We start from the raw sequence: 21369 nt of genomic DNA, 5'->3' as shown, positions 1-21369 counted from the left end.
TTCCTAAATTTTATATTTATAAGAAACAAAAAACTTTAATTAATATTTTTTAAAATTATATTACTTTATTTAATAAAAAACTATGATTTTAAGAAACCGGATGCTATTATATTTAAGACCTTAAAGGTGAAAACTAATTTTTTTTAAAAAAAAAAATAAAAAAATACTTTTATAATTAATATACTTATTTTTCTTAATCTTTAAGTGTATTTTACATAGAACTTTTTTCAATATTTAAAGTTCCAATTACCTGTCTTTCTTTAATTAAAGAATTTTATAAATCAGTGATTTTTTTAATTCTATTAGAATTATTTGATTCAATAACTGGTCTTGAGCAATATTATTATAAATATAATTTATCGTTTTTTTCTTTAGAATACTATTATTATTATATATATGATTATTTATTATCCTAAGAATAATGTCTATTTGTACTAATAACTAATTTTTACTTTTGCAAATAGTTATATTTATTATCTTTATTTATTTATATTTAATATTTTTTAATCTTTTTTTAATAAAAAAATAATACCTGAATCTTAATAATATGAATTTGATAATTAGATATTTTAAAAATCTTATTTTTGTTCATAAAATTAATCATTTTAAAATGAATTATTTTATTTTTCATGTATTTTACTATTATTAATATTAAAATCGGATTCTTTTAACTATTTTTACATTTTTTTTAATTTTAAAATTTATTATTTAAAAAAAATTAATTATTTGAAAAATAATTAATATTAAAAATTATTCAAAAAAAAAAATATTTTCGTTAAAATATTTTATTAATAAAAAAAAAAAGTTTATATTATAAAATTAAGATAATTTTTTTGTTTATAATGATTTAGACTAAATATAAATAAGAAAATTAAATATTAATAATTTTATTAAAAAAAAATATTAAAAAATATATTTAAGAATATAATAACTAATTAAATAATAGTTTAAAAAATAAATAAATTATTTTAAAAAAATAAACAAATGATTATAATTAAATATAAATATAAAAAACAAAATAAAATTATAAAATCATATATTAATTTTGAAAGAAGAAGCTTTATTTTTTAAAATTTTTATAGCTTCAATAACTATATCTGAAGCATCATATATTCCTACACTTTCAACAGTAACTAAAAAAATATAAATATAAAAATAAATATATATATATATATATATTTATATATATATATTTATTTATTTATATATATATATATATTATTTTTTTTATTACATAAAAATTATCTTATTCTTTCCCCAATTAAAGTTTTTAGTTTAATTCTTCATCTTCTCTTATACATTCTCTACACATTGTACATTCTATTTCATTTACAACTTTTGCTTGATTATCTAATATTTTTATTTAAATATTATTAAACTTACATTAATAATATATATTATTATAAAAAAATATACTTATAACATCATATACTTTAGCTGGACATTTTTCTTTTAATTATTGAGCTTTTTTACCCTATATAGGTTCTAATATTTTTATAGAAGGCATTAATCTATAATAAGCAGTACATACAGGAGACCATTTAGCATGATTTTTTCCCATTCCTTTTTAACAAATTACTTCTGCTATAATTTCTTGATTTTCTCTTAGTTTTGCTACAATAATATTATCATGCACTATTTTTATTATATTTTCTTTGAATCTTTCTTTTTAATTACCTATAGGTTCCCACTTAAATTAGCCACTATATACCTATTTTTTTTAAAAAAAAAATATAAATATATAAGTATAAAGAATATTTATTTTTATATTACAATTGCATTTTCCAAGTATTTTTCCGGATCTAAATTTTCCAAATCTTTTTAAGAATGATTATTATATGTTTATTTTTTCTAACATTTTACTTTAATTGAAAATTTTATTGAATTATTCTCATTATATTCCGCATCATCTTTATTTATTTTATTATAATATACATTATTTATATATTTTTAAATAAATATATTACCTTCTTTTTCTTCAAATAAACGCGGATCTGCTTATATTGGAAGTAAACCAAGTCTATGAGCTAATACTTCATCTGGAATAATTGAAGTATTTTGGTATATATATACTTTATGAATAGCCATAGTTGGAACCTTTTTTTTTTTTTAGTTATATTCTATAATTTATTTTTACTTCTGCTATCATAATTCTTCTTAAAGCATTTGCTATTGGAGCATCAACTCCTTAGAGTTAAAATTCTATTTATTCCGGCTTTGAATTTAATATTTCAATTTTTATATTATCTACAAATGTATTAAATTAATCCTAACTTATAAATGCTGCACTATAATTTATTTCTTAATTCTTTTTTTTTTTTTTATTGTTATTATTTTTCATATTTTAGTTTTTTTATTTTAAATTTACATTTTATACTCCATCATTGGTAAAAATAATATTTTTCTTTAATTTGTGTATTTTTGACATTTTTTGTTTTTTTTAATTTAGATTTATTATTAGATAAAATTAGATTAATTGATTTATTTAATCACTTTTTATTTTTGTTTTTTTAAATAAAAAATAAAAATAAAATATTTAATTAAAGAAAATGTCTTATGTACATTTTATTTATTTCATTATTAAAAAAATTAATATAAAAAATAAATTCGAGTATAGACTTATATATATATTTTAATTTTATTAATGAATAAATATTATCATTTAATATTGTGAATTATTTTATGTTAATATTTTTTATTTTGTTTTTAAGGATAAATATAAGAAATATCTAAATATTATTTATTTAAAATTTATTATTTTCAAAAATAAATAAATAAGATTTATTGTTTATGAATAATTTTATTTTGTTTATATACTAATTTTTATTATATAATTTTAAGAATATTAATTTATAATTTAGGTATATAAAGTTTAAAAAATATTTAATAAATATTATGTTTGATTTATGATTTTTATATTTAAATAAAAATTATTAAATATAAATAATAATGTTAATTAAGTAGTTCAACAATATTCAACAAAATATATTAAAATTTTATTAATAATATATAAATCATAAGAATAAAATTTAATAAATTAACGATTTAATTTTTTTAATTATATATTTTTTAAATATATACTTTATTAATTTATCATAAAATTATATGAAAAAAAAAAATTAATAGAAATTTTAAAATTGTTAATATTTTTTATATATATTTGAGATTAAAATTATTTATAATAATATTAATTTATATTTATTTCTTTCGTTTTTTAATAAAAGAAGTAAATTATATTTAAAATAAGAAGTTATCATTAATTTTATTTTTTTTATTAAATGAAGAAATGTTTATTTTTTTAATATTAAAGTGTATTATTATTAATATTATTTTAATCTATTTTATTTTATTTTCATTTTAAAGTTAAAAATATTAAATATATATATATATATATAATATAATAATAATAATAAAATTAAACATCATTTAATATATTATTTAATAAAATCAAAAAAAGTTAAAAAACAAAAAAAATTAAAAGAAAAGAAATTATTATAAAAAAAAATATATATATATATAAAAGTATAAATTAATAAATATGTCAGAATATACTTAAAATGAAGCCAAGAATTAATTTGAAAAAGTAAAATATAACTAAACTTTAGAATAAGCGTAATAAGATATACAACATTAATTTTAATTATATGTTCTAAAAATTAAACTCACAAATATGAAAAGTTATGATAAAATAGGCCTTACTAATATAACTGATAACTAAAAAATGACTAAGTAAATGAAAATAATAATATTAAAAGGATTTAAATAAGAATTATAAGAAGCAGTTAATAATTAAGTTTCATACAGATATTTAATTAGAAAATAATAAAAAAATTAAAAAAATTATCAAGTGCTTTAACTAAAACAACATGTTAAAGTACTACAAGTTCTGTTTTAAATAATAATAATAATAATAATAATATTTAAAATGAATAATTAAGTGGATAAGGTTCTATGATTAGTACTATTACATAAAATAATATATTACATGTAGAATATATTAATTATTATTAGAAAGACAGCAAAATATAAATACCATTTGATCTAATAGTAATAAGAGAATAATTAATGATATTAGAATAGTAATTAGTAGAATTTAAAAATAAAAGAAATAAAATAGCAGAAAAACTAGAAGATTTATAAGAAAATGTAATAAGTTCATAAGATATATAAAAATAATTATAAGACATACTTTAAAACAAAACAATATAGTAATAATATTTAATGGAATAAATTAATTAATTAAGTAGAAAAGGATATTCTATGTAAAATAGAGAAATGATGACTTCAAATACAGTTTTGAATTAAAGTAAAATTAATTATACTGTTATGGATGAAGCCTTTGTTAAAATTAGCCTTTTTAAAAATTTTATGAAGTCAAAAATTTTTAAAAGTAAAGTAAATAATGTTAATTTGTAAAATGGATAAATTACTAATAGAATATTAAATACTCAAGTTTTTAAATGAATCATTTTTCTTTATATGTTTTTATGTATTTTTATTTTATTGAGTATTTTTTTAATGTCTTCTTAAATATATTTGTTTATTATTATTAAATATAAACAGGTAAACTTTAAAAATATTTGTAAAATTAAATAAAAAATATAATATATATAAATATAATTTTTAGCTTTATATTAAAAAAAGAAAAATGTAAAGAATATTAAAAATTAAACTAAAAAATATTATTATATATAAATACTTTATAAAAGTTATAATCAATTTATAAATATAAATTTGAATTAAATAAAATATTAGTGATTATTTATATTTTTAACTCAACCTAATAATATATTATTTTTAATAAAAAAATTAAAAAAATAGTGAAAAATAATAATTTAAAAATAAATTGCATTAATTATAATTATATTATTTTATTATTATTATAATATATATATAATATATATATATATATATATTTAACTTAATTATATATTAAATTTATAATATATAATATCTATTATATTTTCTTTTAATAATAATACGAAATAAAAAGTTTAAATTTCCATGATATATATATATTACAATATATAATAAATAATTTATAAAAAATTAATTTTAATTTTTAAATTTTTAGAAAATTATATTTATTTATAAAATAATATATATAATATATAAAAAATTAATTTTTTTTTTTTTAAATTAAACATGATTTCTATTTATTTTATTAAAATATTAAAATAAATTAATTATAAAAAAGAAAAATAAAATAATATTAAATCTTTTATATTTTTTTTTTATAAATTAAATTAAAAATTATTAGAATATATAAATATATACAAATTTTCTAATTAATTATATAAATATATATTAATTTATTTCTCTTCATATTTTTTATCTGCACATAGGACAAGAATTATTTTATTTAAGCCATCTTATAACACATTCACTGTGAAAATCGTGCTTACATTATAATTAAACTTAAGTTTATCCTTATTTATAATTATCAAAACAAATAGAACATTATTAATTATCATTATCATTTTCAATTTATATTTTTTTTAGTTAGTCTAATTTTTCTTAAGAAATAGGATTTTATCGGTTTTTCTGTTAATCATTTGGAACAGTAAAGAAAAATACTTAAAAAAATAGATGATCAACATAAAAAGGCATTTGATTTTATTATCTTTAAAATTATTATTATTATTATTATTATTATTATTATTATTATTATTATTATTATTATTATTATTATTATTATTATTATTAGTATTGTTATTATTATATTAGTTATATATTTTCTTCAATTATTTCTAAACCAAAATTGCATTCTGAGCATATAATATCTTATGTTATTGTATTTGGAAGTAATCTTTTATATTATTTTTAGCAACGATGACAGTAAAGATTAAAATTTTTATATGAATAGTTACTTTATTATTAATTAAAGTTTTAATTTTACAAAGTGTTCATTATTTTCTATTTATTATTATGTTTTAATAAATTTTAATTTTTTATTAATTTTTTTATTTATTTTTTGCTTTTTTTTAATTAATTAATTATATTTTTTTTTTAAATTAAAATTAAAAGTTTTAATATAAAATTTATCGAAATTAAGAAATTTAGAAAAATTCTATTATTTCTAGAAAATTTAATTTTATATATATTAAAGAAAAATATATACATTAAATTAAATTAAAAAAGAAATTTTCACTATTATTTTTTCCTTTTTTTTATTTTTTTCTTATTATATATTTCTAATATAACATTAAATAAAATAAAATATTTATAATAGTTTTTACATTTATTATATAGTATAAAGAGAAATTATAAAATTGTAAATTTTATATAAATATCGTTTTTAATTTTATCACAATACTATATATAAATAGACATAATTTTATAGTAAATATATTAAAAATATATAATCAAAAATATTAAAAATTTAAATAAAAAAAATTTTAAAATAAGTATTACTAAAAAAATAATAATTCAAAATTAGTAATTAAATAATTAAGAATAAAGAATTTATTTTTAAAAAAATTTAAAAATTAATTCTAATAATTATATTAATAAATTCTTATAAAAATATATTATTCTCTATAAAGTATATTTTTAGAATAAATGTCTAATATAGATAAATAATAATTTTTAAATCAGAATAAATTAAAATAAATATTATATAATTAAAAAAATACTAATTTAATTTTTATTATTAAAAAATTTACAAAATTTATAAAATAATTAATTTAAAATTTAAAATATAATAATATAATTAATATTTAATTTATATAAATATATATAAATATATATATATATATATATATTTATATTATTATCAAATATCTTCTTCTTATGCTGCTTCTAGATTACACGTTTAATCAATGAAACTCCTATTTTCTTATGTATCTTCAATATCTTTATTTTATATATCTTCTAAAGTCAAATCAATTATATCATAAAAATAAGGCTTTTTTTTATATAAATTTATATATAATTTTATATAATACATGCTAGAGGCATTATCTTGCCGTTATTCTTTTATTTGGATTAGTATCTAACATTTTATCTAATAAATCGTTTCCTTGATCACATAAATTTCTTGATATCAATTTAATACTTTATTTTTATTTTTATTTCCATTGGTTAAATTTTTCTATTTTGCTAAAATTATTCATACCTTCCCAATCAATAGGAAATCCCCTTTTACTTATATTAAAATACTTAATTAGAAATTCTTTTTTAAAAAAAATAATAATACTCTATAATAGAAACAATCATATCATAATTTTTATCTTAGTCAAAAAGTGGTTCTAAGTTTATAAGTTCAGAAAAAATGCAACCAATAGACCAAATATCAACTACTTAGCTATATTCTTATTATCCTAAAAGCATTTCTAAAGGTCTATACCATAAAGTTATCCATCCAGGTGTCATTCTATTTTATCTTATGTTTATAGCTTTAGATAAACCAAAATCAGCAATTTTTACCTCTCCTTTTTTTAAAAAAGATTTTTTTTTTTTTTTTTAAATAAACCTTATTATGTTATTAAAATATTAGCAGGTTTTAAATCACGATGAATAAAACCTGACGAATGTATATGATTTATTCCTTTTATTAATTAATACATTATGCTTTTTAATTTTATATTGGAAATGTAGTTTTTTTTAACTTATATTTATTCTATTATGAACTTTCTTAAATCTGATTCTATATATTCTAATACTATATAAAGATATCCATTTTCAAAAAATTAATCAAGTAATCTATTTTTATTTTTATTTTTTATATATAAAATTTTATTTACTTAACAACATTTTCATGATTAAAATTTTTCAATGCTGAAATTTCTCTTAAATTTGAATTATGTATGCCTGAACTATCATACTGATATGTTTTTTATAAATAAAAAATTCGTTTTTTTTTGTGTTTTTATTAATTTATACTGAATTTTTCATCATTTTAATTGCAACTAATTTTTGTGAGTTTAAATCTTAGGCTTTATAAACTTTACCATATTATCCCTCAGATAGCATTTGTAAAAGGACATATTAATTTTTAATTAATTCTGAATTATTGTTATATATTTTGTAATTATTTTGAGATTTGTTTTATTATTATATCATTTTTTATAAATATATGTATCTAGTAATTATATATATATGAATTTTTTTTTTATATATTTAATATAATTTATTATTAAATTAATAGTAATAAATGATTGCTAAAAAAAAAAAAAAAAAAATTAAAATAGTCTTTTGAAACAACTTTACAATTTTATTTTTTAATATTATGATTTTAATTACTTTTCTTTTTGTTTTTTTTTTTTTTTTTTCGATATAATTATAAATTAAGGTGATGTACTATTTTTTTTTTATTTAAATTATTTATATACAAAAAAAATAAAAAAATAAAAAAATACTATTTATCTAATTTAAATTAAATATAAATAAATATAAATTTTTAAAAAATAAAGAAAACGATAAAATAGAAAAATATATTTTTAAAAGAAAAAATTAATCAAAATTTCTAATATACCTATTTAAAAGTATTTAAACAATAAAAATTAATTTAATAAAGTTAATCTGAAATAAAATCATCCAAAAACTAATTAAGAACAACTTCTTTACTTTATTCTTCCAAAACCTTATACATAATCCAACAAATACCATTATTTATATTACCTTTAACTTCTAATAACTCATCAATTTTAATAATCATTTACCTAAAGAATATATTATATTAATTACTAGAAACAAACCTAACTCTAATAATATCTTTTTTATCAGTCCAAAACTTTTTTAAGTCTTCAAAATTTTTAACACAATCTAATCCATCATTCTATTATTATTAATAAAAGTTATTTATATTTTCCCGACTAAAAATATTCCCTTTTAAACATAAAAATGCAAATTTTTTAAGCGAAATTACTTTTCGTCTACCAAAACAATCATAAAGATCACAAATATCAAAAAAAAATTTCATTAAATTAAGTTATTATTATTATTAGCCTTTTTCTAAAAGTTTATATAATATAAAAAATTCTTCAAAGCCTACTATTAATTCTCCTCCTAAATCCATACATTGGAATATATTTAAAATATTTATTATGTCAAGTTTTTTTTCTTCTATTTTTCCGTTAAGAAATTAATTAAGAACTATATCTATGTCTATGGCGTATTTTCCTTTTACTTTATATGATATGTCTTATATTTTTTGACTTTCTAATTCTTGTTTAATTTTTTAATACTCATTAGACGGAATTTTGCCTTCCAAAAATTTTTATAAAGCCTCGTTTATTCTATTTTATGGGTATATATTTGTTTACAGTTGTTAAGCATTTACTTACTCTTCGATAAAAGCTTAAATTTTAGCAAAAAAATGAAAATCTTCACCACTATCGAAATTAAAGTGGGAAGAAATTCCATATAGCTTTAAAAAAGTTTAAATTTTGAGATTGCCTTAACTATAATAGATGGAGCTTAAAAGAAATTGTTTAAGCTTGGTTTCTGCAAGTTTCTTAAAACCGAATTAATTTAAAAAATAATCATAAGAAAATACATATAAGGGTCTTTCATTGGTTGTTTAATCATTTTATTTGACAAATTTAAGTTTTTCTTAATAAATATTAAGAATATGTTTAATTACGTTTTATTATTTAAGAACTACATTATTATTATTAGTTTATTTAATTTTCTTATTCATATATTTAAGAGCTATTTATGTAAAAAAATAATATGCGCTTTCTTAATTTGGAGATATGCTTTAAATAATATTATTTTAATTTATTTTTTATTTAGGAAAATTCACATTTCTTAACCACTACTATACTTCATTTAATTAACTGTTTTAATTATTGTTATTTTTTTATTTATAAGGTTAATATCTTTATTTATTAATGAATTTAGTTGCACTGATTTTTTCTATTTATTAATTTATTAAAAATAGGGATATAGTATTTGAATAATTCATATTAATTCTTTTAGATTATTTCTTTATTTCTAATTATTAAAGAATATTTCTTTATTTTTTGTTTGGTTAAGATTCAGTACTTGTAACAACTATAGAAACATGTTATGCATCATAAGATTTGTCAAGATTTTTTTATTTTTCAGATTTAGTTTATTGTTTATCTTATTCATCATCACTTTTAAGTAAATTTTCAAAACTTTCCTCGTTTAGATTTAAAGAACTATTTAAAGATTTTATTGATTCATTGTCTGAATATTATTCAAATTATTATAATTATTATTCAAAATAAGAATTTCTTTTGATAGACTAATTTATATGTATAAAATATATTAAATATATATATATATATATATAAAAATTTATAAATATATATATTTATATATTTATATTTTATTTTTTTTTTATATTATATTTTTTATATTTAATTTATACTTCTTTTATATCTATATCTTTTTCTACAATTAATAATTTTTGCTTTAGATTTTCAACAATATTTTTTTTGCTTGATTCTATAATTTATTAAAGTTTTATTTTTTCTTCATTTTGTATTATTTTTGATTCTTATATTACTTCTTTTATCTATTCCATATTAATTATTTCATTTTCTTTTAAAAGTTCATTTTCAACAATTTACTTAATTAAATTTTATAAATAACCAGATCTTCCTTCAACTAAATTATAAAAATTATCTAATTATTATTCTACTTTATTATTAATGAAACTTTAAATATTATTTTATTAATTTTTTTCTTTCATTTTTTAATTTTCCTTATTTTCCTTTTTTATACTTTTATTAATATATTCATCTATTTTACTAGTTAGAATATTTTCGTTTTCTTCTTCTGAAATTTTCTAATATTCTAATATATTTATTTTAACTTCTTCTTTTTATTAATAATCATTTTAATTATTTTAAAGAGTATGTTTTTTCTATATCCATGTTATAGGGGTTTAAACTTCCTTTATTTATATAAAATTTTAAAAAGTTGATAAAATAAATAAATTACTTTAACATCGATTTCTCTAACAAAAGTTTAATTTTATTTATTTTTTAAAAGTATTAAATTTTAAGTATCAGTTTCTTTATTATTTAATTAAAGTAATTCAGGATGAGTTTAAGTACCGCAATGGGCTATAATCAATACTAGTCCATCATTTCCTTCTATTTCTTCAATAATTCTTTAATCTATTTCATTTAAAAGATATGCTTTACGTTCTTAAATTAACCTTTCTTCAAGATTTTCAATATAATCAGTTTTTAATTTATTATTTTAATTATAATTATGTAAATCTTTATTATATTAATTTTCTAATCTATTTAATTATAAAATTTAATTTATTAAAAATAAAATAAAAATACTCATTATAATCTTCTGTATAATCCTTATAATTTTATTAAATATTAAGAACTTTATCTTAAGATTTTTTATAGATTTCCTAAAAATTTTATTAATGCATATCTGTGGAAGATATATTAAAATCAAGTAAAAATGTATTATTTTTTTCATTTTTTATTTAATAATTTTCCAATAATTTATCATTTTAATTTTTTTCTTTTAAATTCATAATTGTTTTTTGATAAAATTCATCTTATCTGACATACATTTCTTAGAATTTCAAAAATTCTGAATTAAGTTTTTTGTAATCTTCTTCAAGAACTCTGAAGTCTTTTTTTATTAATTTTAGATATTTTTCAAGTTTAGAATCCTTTTTCCTTAAATATCGAAACTCTAGTACTATTCGGTTATTTATTTATTCCTTTTCTTCTATTTTTTTTTATAATTGTTCTACTAAAGGAACATAATCATCTAATTTTTTTAAATAATTTCTATGCACTTTTTTTATTTCATCTTAAAGTATTTTCTCGTTTTTTTGTTTTTTTTCTGATAATTACTCGAATGCAGTTTTCATTAGATTTAAAAAAGTTTCCCAAATCTTATTTATTAGTTATCCTCTTTCAGATAAATGCATACTTACTTATCTTATTAATTCACTCATACAAGCACTACATATTAATTACATATTTTCAAAAAACTCATTAAAATTTAAATCTTTTTATTCGTATATTTACTTTGTCATATTTTCTAACCATTATGCTAATCGTATTACATCTTTTCTTTCACTAATATTCATTAAATCCTATTTTTTTTCTTTATAATTATTTTTTATTCATTTATATTTTTTTTATTTTTAATTAATTTATTTATTTAATACAAATATATTTTTATTACTTTATTTTACGATGTATGAATTATTATTTTATCTGTATCAGTTATTACTTAAAAAAGTTTATATTTATCTTTCTCTGATAGTACTTATCCGTTTGTATTTTTTTATTATTCAATCAAAAAATCTTTATTTATAATTTCTAATAATTTTGAGGAATTTTTTATATTTTCTAATTCATTTTCAAATTATTTATTTTTTTCTTTTTATTATTTGTTTTTTTTTTATAAAAAAAAAATATTTATATTTTTATATATAATAAAAAAATACATTAGAAAGATAATTATAAGCATTTATCAATAAATTTTACAGAAAAATTATTTTTATTATTCATTTATTCATTAAAATAATTCATAGTACTAACTTTCTGTTAACTAAGCAGTGCACTTTCTTAAGCATCTTTATTTTCCAACATTTTACTTTTATTATTATTTTAAATTTCAGTAACTGGAATAATTTACTCTTCATTAATATCAATCAATGTTTAAATTTAAGATGATGGCTTACTAGTTAATCTAAATAAGCTTTTTGTGTTTTATTAAATACCTAATGTTTCGTTTTTTTTATTTATTAAAGTTAAACTAATTTATGTCCATAGGGAGAAATTAATTGTTAAATATTAAAAGCATTTTATTTTAATTAATTATCTAAATTATTTATTTATTCTTAATATTACATTTAAAATTATTTAATAACATTAGAACTTTTTTATTCAACATCTTCAGTTATATTTTTGCTTTTTTTTTTAATGTTTTAAGTAGGAGCCTAAGAACTATTTGAATTAGGATTAAAAGAACGAGAATTTTAAAAAGGAGTTATGGTAGTATCTTTTTAGAGACTAAGATTTTTTATTGAATTAATACTAAATTGTTAAGATTTTTTTTAATCTCTTTAATCACTTTTTATATATTTTTCAATTACATTCTTTTGTATTTGAGAACTATTATAATAAATTTCTTATTTTTAAGATTTTTTAATCACTTATTAATCTAAAAAAGATTATTTAATTAAATGTTTCACTTAGATTTTATTATTATTATGTTTATGTTTATTACATAGCTTACAGATGTTATAATTTAGGTAAGGTTTTTATATTGTTAATATTAAGCTACTTTTGTATGTTTTCAGTAGTTTTTTTTACTATTAATCTTAATTTTCAGCAAAAGGCAATTATTAATCATCTTCAACATCGAAGTCCATTTTTTTGTATATATATATATTTTTTAATGCTATTAATTTTTTTTATTTCAAAGAATTTTTAATTAATATAATAAATTTATTTTAATATAAAATTTTTGCATTTTATATATAATTCATTATTATTTTAAATAATTAAAAATTTATAAGTTATATAATTAAATAAGTTTTTTAAATTTTTACCTCATTGTTATATTTAAATAATTTAATAAAAAAATTAATTATAAAATTTTATTAATTAAAAAATATATTATATCAATATTTCATTATTTTTATGTATAAATTGAAACTAATATATAAGTTTTAAATATTATAATTAAAAATAATTTTTAAATATATTGATATTTTTTTTAAACTTATATAATTATATTATATTTTATAATTTATATTTAAAAAAAAATACTACTAACTTAAAATATAAATGAGTTTATAAATATATAAAAAAAATAAAAGTTTATAAATTAAAATTATTATTTTTAAATTATAATTGTGAAATAAATATAATAATATTTGATTAATTAATAATTTAAAATTATATTTCTGAAAAAACTAAATTATAAATAATTTATTCATATTTCAAAAATGTTATTTGCATTAAAAAACTTATATTTATATTAGTAAAATGATAAAATTATATAAAAAAAAGTTTAAAATTTTATTAAATTATATAAAATTAAAATTAGATTAATACAATAATAAAAAAATATTATAAAGATAAATAAAAAAAATTTGAATATATAAAATATAAACATTAAAAAAAAATCTTTAAAAAATAATATAATACACTAATAAATTAAATATTTTTGAAAAACATTAAAAAAGAAAAATCAATAAAAAATATATATAAATATATATATATATATATATATATTAGTATTATTTTCTAATTAAAATATTTTTATTAGTCCATAAAATAAAAAATTTAAAAAGGAAAAAACAAAAATTAATAATAATATTAAAAAAAATCAAAATTAATAACAAATAATAACATATAATTAATGGCAAACTCACATTTAGATTAATTTATCCAATTCGAGAAACGACTTGGTATAACATAAAAAAATTTTGAAGATAAATATTTATTTCCTAGCTTACGTAATAAATTAATGTAATTATCCTCTTAATCAAATGAGGTAATAACGTAATTATTAGACTAACCTCATGTTAATTTATATTTATCATTTGGTTCAGTTATCTAAGCTGACATTGATGGATTTACAAAAGAACAATAAACATTATTTCATTTTTACGGAGCAAGTATTATATCTGATGCTTGTTAATTTTTATAATTACCAATTACAACATGTGTGTCTGCTTAAACTATTTTACATAGATTTTATACAAAGTTAAAAATAAAAAAATATAAATAAATATATAATATATATGTTTATATATATATATATATATATATTTATGTATATTTATATATTTTTATATATTTTTATATATATTTAGATCTTCTTTTTTAAAATTTGATATAAGAGATGTAGCATTAGGTGCAGTTTTTTTAGCTGGAAAAGCATAAGAAACTATTAGAAAACCAAGAGATATTGCATATGTATTTGATTAAATATTTAAAGTAACAAATATATTATCATTTATTTATTTTTTATTATTATTTTTTTTGAATAATATTTAAAATATAAAAAAATGTTATTTCTCTTTCTATATATATACTTATTTTTTTTTATATATAGAATTAATATTAAAAAATATTTTATTTATAAAAATTATTTGATATTTAAAAAAAAAAAAATATTTACAAAAAGCTAATTACCAAATAAAAAAAAAAAGATTGAAGATGGAAGTGAAAGACCAATAACTATTTTAGATGATGGTAGTTAAAAGTTTCAAAATATAAAAAAAGTAACAAAAGAAATGGAGAGATAAATATTGAAATAATTGGGCTTTGAATTATATTAAATAACATGGAATGAGCAGCCACATAGATTAATGTACTTCTATATTAATTTGTTCAAATCAAATCCAAATAATTAGTAGACAATGTAATAATAGATATAATTTTAGAATTTCACTCGAAAAGCATTTAATTATCTAAATGATTCCTATAGGACTGATTTATGTTTGTTTTTACCATTTTAAATGATAGTTGCTTCATGTATATATTTAGCTTTCAGAAAAGAGAAAATGGAAGTTCCAAGAACTCCTTGGTGGACTATAATGGAAACTTCATATGAGAATTTGATGTTAGGAGGTGGTAAAATACAAAATATTTATAATTAATTTAGTAAAAAAATGCCAAAGTTTGAAGATTGCAAAAAGATACTGGATTTAATTGCTTAAAAAAATAATAATTAGGAAAGATTTCCAGTTAAATATATGGAAGAAAATTATTCTCTTATAAGCCTTTAATAGATTAATAATAATTAAGAAATTTCAATGATTGAAAACAATAAAAAACTATAAAATATTCAATATTTATAATAATAATAATTTAATATTATGAAATAATAATAAAATATAATGTATTCATATTAATAACCTTTCTAATAGAATTAAATTTCTTAATAATAATCATAGTAGTCTAATCTTCAAACTCTATTATCTTAACCTATAAATTATTATAATTAATCTTAAATGTTTGCTTAATAATAATAAATATAATAATAATAAACATAATAATAATAAAATAATTAATAAAATTTCAATGTATCATCAAAATCATAATAAATAATAAATAAAGATAGATCATAATCTTAGCATAGAGAAAGAGAATAATTTTCATAAAGAAAGCGTTCTTATTCACACCATAAAAAATCAAAATCTAGAAAACGTTCATATAGTAGGGATAGAAAAAAAAGAAATAAAGAATCCCGAAGATCATAAGAAAAGAAAAATATAGAGAGAAAAGCCCAAAAAGAAATAGAAACGGATCTAATCATCGAGATAAAGATTTAAATTAAAAAAATTATTATTAAAATAATAACTTTTAATATTAAAATGATAATAAAAATAACAATGATTATAAATACAAAGATAGTAGAGACCGAAAAGATAAAAAAAGAAGTACAAGTAGACACCATAAAAATAAAAAACATAACAAAAATAAACGTAGTTATTCAGAAAAAAGATACTAAAATAGAAAAAGTTAAGAAAATAATAAAGAAAAAAAAAAGATGATAGTGTTTCTAAAAAATAATAAAAATTTTGAATAATTTTAAAGAAATACTGAAGAGAATAAGTAATTTTTTATTAAAATATTTTATATATTAAAATCTAATTTTTTATTTTTTTTAATAAAAAATAAAAATATATATAAAAATATATATATTTTAGTTTAAAAAATTAAGATTAAAAATTCAATAATACTTAAATTGAAAATGAAAATAATAAATATTATATAGAATATAAAAATAATAATAATATAGAAGAAAATAAGATTATAGAAGAAAAATCAAATAAATTAAATACTTAAAATAAAAATATTAATATATAAGAAAGTATAGACATATAAGAATTAACTTTAAATAGTACATAAGAAAAAAAATAACGAAAAAATTATAAGATGATAACTACTAAAAAATGTAAATAGAAGAAAATTAAACTTAAATAAAATAAATCATATAATCTTAAAATAAATAAATGGAATAATAAAAAAGCTAAATATAATAATAAGCTAACAATTCATTGTAAATATAAGAATAAGATGTGAAAAATATAAATTTGAAATAAGAAAAAAATCCAATTTAAATAGAAGAATTAAAATAAGGAAATAATTAAAATATATAAAATTAATAATAATAATAAGAAAAAGGTATTGTTAAAAGTATAGATATTATAAGCAAAGATAAGTAAGCTTTTTTAAGTTAATTAAAGCTTACATTAAATAAAAATAATTAAAAAATATCCATTTAAGTTTAAATTAATTAAGATAAAGAAATAATTAATAATATAGAAAACAAAAATTCAATACAAGAATAAAATTTAGAAAAAAAGTAAATTATTTAAAATTAAAATACTTCAAATTAAGAATAGAATTAAAGCCTTGCTCAAGATTCTCAACATCACATTCCTTAATTAGTCCTTCCACTTAAACCAAAGTCAAGTTTATAAGAGTCTGCATTGAAATTAAGAGAAAAGATACAATTAGCAAAAAAAAATAGTATAGATAAAGTTAAATAAAAAGATGATAATGAAAAGTAAAATGAAAAAGATGATGATTTAATGGAAAAATTAAGATAAAAAAGTAATTTTTATAATTATATAAAAACTAATATATTTATTATAATTTAATATTTATTTTCTTTCTTTATTTAATTTAAATAAAAAAAAGAAATATAAAAAGTAACCTTTTTATCAAAAAAAAATAGGATTAATAATGAAGTAATAAAATTTAGCTGGAACTAATTAATGAAAATAGAATTTTAATATTTAAAACATTTCTTTTTTTAAAAAAAATATCAAAATTAAATATTTAATTATTAATAATATAAATAAAAATATTATAGATTTATATATATGAAATTCGAAATTTATACTTTTGGTTAATATTTTATATATTTTTATATTATTAATATATTTAATTTTTATTTAATTTTTATTTTTTTAAGCAAAATTTATTTACTTTCTTAAAATTATTTATTTTATTTGTTATATCTTTATGTAAATTTAATTTAACTATTTTATTATTTATATAAGTCTTAAAAATTATATTTTATTAGAACTATATAAATTATATATATATATATATATATATATATTTATATATATATATATATATATCAAATACAATTATTTTTATATCTTATATTAAAAAATAATATTAATTAAATAATTTTTCAACATTTATATTATTATGAAATAATTTGAAGTAATAATTACTTCTAATATTATTAGTTTTATCTTATTTTTTTTAATTATATAAGATTTATTTACTAATGTTTTTTTTTTTTTAACAATATTTATTATATGTAAAATAATTATTAAAATTTAATAAAATAAAATAAATCAATTTAATAGTGTTTATTATTAAAATATATATTTAAATTATTAATTATTAATTTATTTTATTACATAAAAGAAATAACAATAACAAATATAAAATTTATATTAATAAAGAAAATGTAAAAAATACTAAATAAATATAACCATTTCTAACTAAATAAAAAATAAAAAAATAAAAAATAAAATATTTTATTTTATAACAAAAAAAAAAATATTAATAAAATAATTAATTAAAATAAAAGTAATAAAGAAAAATAAATTAAATATGGGTAATTGTAATTCTGCCGAGAATTAATAAAAAGATAAATATGGATAATTAGAAGTAAATATTGAAAAAAATAAAGTATAAAAAGGTGAAATAATATCAGGTAGATTAAAATTAAATTTAAATCAAGATTATCCAGGTTTACAATTATCAATAAGGTTTAGAGGAATCGAATCAATAAGAAAAGGTACAGCACAATATGCTGAGAATGAAGTATATGGCGAAACAATAAAATTAATTCCTGTAAACACAATAAAAGCAGGAGAGCATTTATATTTTTTCGAATTCGAAATTCCTCAAAATTTAAAAGCCTAGCATTCAAGTGTAATAATAAATGAAAAAGAATAAAAATTCGCAGTAAGTATGGTATATTAAATTAAGGCGATTTTAGAACCAATTGAGTTGTTATCTGAAGAAGTGCAAAAAATCGAAGGGTCAGCAATTTTTTAATTGCAAGCTGATTTTTACGAAGAGGGAAAAAGTTGTAATAGTAAGGGAATTTTAAAAAACTAGTAAGGAAAAGAGTATGGTAATGTGAATATTTTTTTAAAAAGTGATAAATATGGATATGAAAGTGGGGATAATACTATAATTGATATAAATGTAGATAATAAAGAAGTAAAAATGCCTTTAAAATCATTAAAGTGTATTTTTTTGAGAGAAATATAATTTTTAGGAAAATGCAAAAATAAATTTTTAAGAAATCAAATTAAAGAATTTGATAAGTAAACTTTAATTAGCAAAATTAATGAATAAATTGTTAGTTTTGATAATTAAAATTTAGATTTAATTAATACTTAGGTTTAGTTTATTATGCCTTAAAATATGGTTTAGAGCTTTTATGGAAAGTAATTTAATTGTAAGTATTATTTTGATTTATTTGCACATTATGAAGAAAATTAATAAAATTATATTGATGCAAAAGCTAGATTATTGATTAATATTATTCCTATAAATATTAGATGTATACCTTTAAGTCATGATGAAATGCTTAAAAAATAAAGTTATTAAAATTAAAAAAATATTCCGAATAGTTATTTGTATTCTTCACTTGTTAAATAATCAAAAATAGAAAATAAAGAAATTTAATTTTAAGCTACTCCTATATATTGATGTTTTGTTTATTTTTAATATTATATATATATACTATGTAAAAAATAAGTTTTTTATAAAAATTATTTATTATAAATATATTATTTTATATTTTAATTGTTATTATAAATATATATATATATATATATATATATATATATATATATATATATTAAATTTCGTTAATCATTTATTTAATTTTTTTTTTTATAAAAATATTATAATTATTAAAAAAATATTTTCGTAGAAATATTATTATTTTTTGCTTTTTTTTTAAATAATAATTTTATATATATTTTAAAAATATGTATGTTTAATTTCATTAAAATTTTAAAATTGGTTGTAATAAAATAATATATAAATACTAATATATCAATAAAATAAAACTTTTTTATATAATTTAATAATTAATTTTTGTTTAAAAATAATAATAATAATTAAAAAACCTAAATTATAATTAATAAAAATAGGAGCAAAAATTAAACAAACGAAAATAATACAGAAATGAATATTAATCAAGAAATAAAAGAAGTATAAAATATTTGTTACTATGATATTAATTATATTAATATAAATAATAAATTTAATATTAATAAAAAAAGAGTAAATAAAACACATTAGAAACGAAATTAATAATGATTTTGGTGGATGTAGCACATATACATATGACAATTTTAAATTATATCCTAAATAATTCATAATGTTGAAAAATATATATTATTATTATTATTATTATTATTATTATTATTATCATTTTTATTATTATCATTCTATAATTTATTTTTTTATTTTACTAATTATTTCAATATATATTTATAAACATATAAATATATATTCTTATTTATATAAAAGACATAAAAATAGCAATAATTTTCTTAAGAAAAATATTAATGCTAATCAATTTGTATAAAAGGAATCTGTTATGAGTTTTTCACGACCATCAACTGTACCTGAATTCATGAAAAAAAATCCTTATATAGAGTATCATATATTAATCTTTTATTTTATATTATAATTATATTTTATTATAATTATAATATAGTAAATAACACAATTAATATGAAAAAACTTAACAAGATTTATTTAGAGCTAATTTTTAAGCTTACGATAAGGTATTTTTATAAAATAAACATAAAATTCAAGATTTAGTTAAAAGTTTATTTATAGGAAAAAATATTTGAAGAGTTAATGATTTAGAAATAGGTTGTAAATTAAATAAAAAAATTGAATTAAAATTTAAAAACTAAATAATTAAATATGGAAAAATAAATATTAAAATATGAGAAAATAATTGAAGAATTATACTAGAATAAATAGGATTCTAAGTTTTGTTAAGATGTAAAAAAATATATATATTTTAAATTAATTTTGTTTTATTGTTTTTTATCAGAGTTATTTATTTGTGAATTTGAAAAAATAAATATAAGATCAATAATAAGAAATTAAATAAAAAAACTTAGAAATAGAAAATTTTAAAAGAAATATTAAATACACAACATTTTAACAATTAGAAGTATATAAATACATATATAAATTTTATTTTATTTTAATATGATAAAAATAAATTCAAAAGATTGAAAAAAACACATACGGTGAAGAAATAATAAGACTTAAAGCAATTATAGAATAAATAATTTAAGATTAGAAAAATGTTAATAGTTAAGAATTAAAATTAGGAGATTTAGAATAAAAAACTTAAAAATAAATAAATATT

The 21369-nt window shown here is 14.7% G+C and overlaps 4 protein-coding genes across 4 annotated transcripts, besides 50 other annotated features; 2 read left to right on the top strand and 2 right to left on the bottom strand. All coding sequences in view use genetic code 6, as the record gives it.

Moving 5' to 3' along the window:
* Positions 1 to 696: 696 nt before the first annotated feature.
* Positions 697 to 742: a microsatellite.
* Positions 699 to 751: a microsatellite.
* Positions 752 to 1123: 372 nt separating this feature from the next.
* Positions 1124 to 2341, bottom strand: IMG5_176020 (polymerase i polypeptide 30kda, putative; the record flags this gene model as incomplete). Its single annotated transcript, XM_004029604.1, has 5 exons — positions 1124 to 1350; positions 1417 to 1711; positions 1774 to 1910; positions 1968 to 2097; positions 2138 to 2341. The coding sequence occupies 5 exons, from the start codon at positions 2339 to 2341 to the stop codon at positions 1124 to 1126; spliced, it is 993 nt and encodes a 330-aa protein (XP_004029652.1).
* Positions 1136 to 1170: a microsatellite.
* Positions 1160 to 1219: a microsatellite.
* Positions 1160 to 1228: a microsatellite.
* Positions 2342 to 3050: 709 nt separating the features above from the next.
* Positions 3051 to 3091: a microsatellite.
* A 347-nt stretch (positions 3092 to 3438) lies between these two features.
* Positions 3439 to 3480: a microsatellite.
* A 414-nt stretch (positions 3481 to 3894) lies between these two features.
* Positions 3895 to 3919: a microsatellite.
* Positions 3920 to 4862: 943 nt separating this feature from the next.
* Positions 4863 to 4964: a microsatellite.
* Positions 4863 to 4965: a microsatellite.
* Positions 4882 to 4916: a microsatellite.
* Positions 4966 to 5630: 665 nt separating the features above from the next.
* Positions 5631 to 5736: a microsatellite.
* A 206-nt stretch (positions 5737 to 5942) lies between these two features.
* Positions 5943 to 5976: a microsatellite.
* A 368-nt stretch (positions 5977 to 6344) lies between these two features.
* Positions 6345 to 6405: a microsatellite.
* Positions 6406 to 6513: 108 nt separating this feature from the next.
* Positions 6514 to 6551: a microsatellite.
* A 116-nt stretch (positions 6552 to 6667) lies between these two features.
* Positions 6668 to 6729: a microsatellite.
* Positions 6726 to 6770: a microsatellite.
* A 123-nt stretch (positions 6771 to 6893) lies between these two features.
* On the bottom strand, positions 6894 to 7568 carry IMG5_176010 (protein kinase domain protein; the record flags this gene model as incomplete). Its single annotated transcript, XM_004029603.1, has 3 exons — positions 6894 to 7146; positions 7199 to 7433; positions 7475 to 7568. 3 exons carry the CDS (start codon positions 7566 to 7568, stop codon positions 6894 to 6896), a joined length of 582 nt encoding a protein of 193 aa, XP_004029651.1.
* Positions 7569 to 8334: 766 nt separating this feature from the next.
* Positions 8335 to 8359: a microsatellite.
* Positions 8360 to 9912: 1553 nt separating this feature from the next.
* Positions 9913 to 9967: a microsatellite.
* Positions 9968 to 10219: 252 nt separating this feature from the next.
* Positions 10220 to 10293: a microsatellite.
* Positions 10223 to 10283: a microsatellite.
* Positions 10235 to 10299: a microsatellite.
* Positions 10247 to 10334: a microsatellite.
* Positions 10279 to 10365: a microsatellite.
* Positions 10291 to 10341: a microsatellite.
* Positions 10293 to 10327: a microsatellite.
* A 1685-nt stretch (positions 10366 to 12050) lies between the features above and the next one.
* Positions 12051 to 12103: a microsatellite.
* Positions 12051 to 12118: a microsatellite.
* Positions 12119 to 12265: 147 nt separating this feature from the next.
* Positions 12266 to 12337: a microsatellite.
* Positions 12329 to 12364: a microsatellite.
* A 1774-nt stretch (positions 12365 to 14138) lies between these two features.
* Positions 14139 to 14171: a microsatellite.
* Positions 14171 to 14204: a microsatellite.
* Positions 14205 to 14331: 127 nt separating this feature from the next.
* On the top strand, positions 14332 to 16474 carry IMG5_176000 (n-terminal domain protein; the record flags this gene model as incomplete). Its single annotated transcript, XM_004029602.1, has 3 exons — positions 14332 to 14678; positions 14789 to 14912; positions 15182 to 16474. The coding sequence occupies 3 exons, from the start codon at positions 14332 to 14334 to the stop codon at positions 16472 to 16474; spliced, it is 1764 nt and encodes a 587-aa protein (XP_004029650.1).
* Positions 14694 to 14784: a microsatellite.
* Positions 14705 to 14784: a microsatellite.
* Positions 15039 to 15081: a microsatellite.
* Positions 15041 to 15083: a microsatellite.
* Positions 15757 to 15816: a microsatellite.
* Positions 15941 to 15994: a microsatellite.
* Positions 16475 to 16597: 123 nt separating the features above from the next.
* Positions 16598 to 16624: a microsatellite.
* A 31-nt stretch (positions 16625 to 16655) lies between these two features.
* Positions 16656 to 16721: a microsatellite.
* Positions 16671 to 16732: a microsatellite.
* Positions 16710 to 16747: a microsatellite.
* Positions 16748 to 17870: 1123 nt separating this feature from the next.
* Positions 17871 to 17897: a microsatellite.
* A 121-nt stretch (positions 17898 to 18018) lies between these two features.
* Positions 18019 to 18076: a microsatellite.
* A 377-nt stretch (positions 18077 to 18453) lies between these two features.
* Positions 18454 to 18483: a microsatellite.
* A 57-nt stretch (positions 18484 to 18540) lies between these two features.
* On the top strand, positions 18541 to 19746 carry IMG5_175990 (hypothetical protein). The gene has a single exon (XM_004029601.1). It carries the CDS (start codon positions 18564 to 18566, stop codon positions 19674 to 19676), a length of 1113 nt encoding a protein of 370 aa, XP_004029649.1. The 5' UTR covers positions 18541 to 18563; the 3' UTR covers positions 19677 to 19746.
* Positions 19730 to 19830: a microsatellite.
* Positions 19780 to 19828: a microsatellite.
* A 540-nt stretch (positions 19831 to 20370) lies between the features above and the next one.
* Positions 20371 to 20421: a microsatellite.
* Positions 20422 to 20882: 461 nt separating this feature from the next.
* Positions 20883 to 20934: a microsatellite.
* Positions 20894 to 20943: a microsatellite.
* Between the last annotated feature and the right edge of the window lie 426 nt (positions 20944 to 21369).

This window comes from Ichthyophthirius multifiliis, assembly GCF_000220395.1.
Source record: "Ichthyophthirius multifiliis unplaced genomic scaffold scaff_1120509251286, whole genome shotgun sequence".
Lineage (NCBI taxonomy): Eukaryota > Ciliophora > Oligohymenophorea > Hymenostomatida > Ichthyophthirius > Ichthyophthirius multifiliis.
The sequence above is the reverse complement of the archived record's forward strand: the minus strand, read 5'-3'. Positions and strand labels throughout refer to the sequence as shown.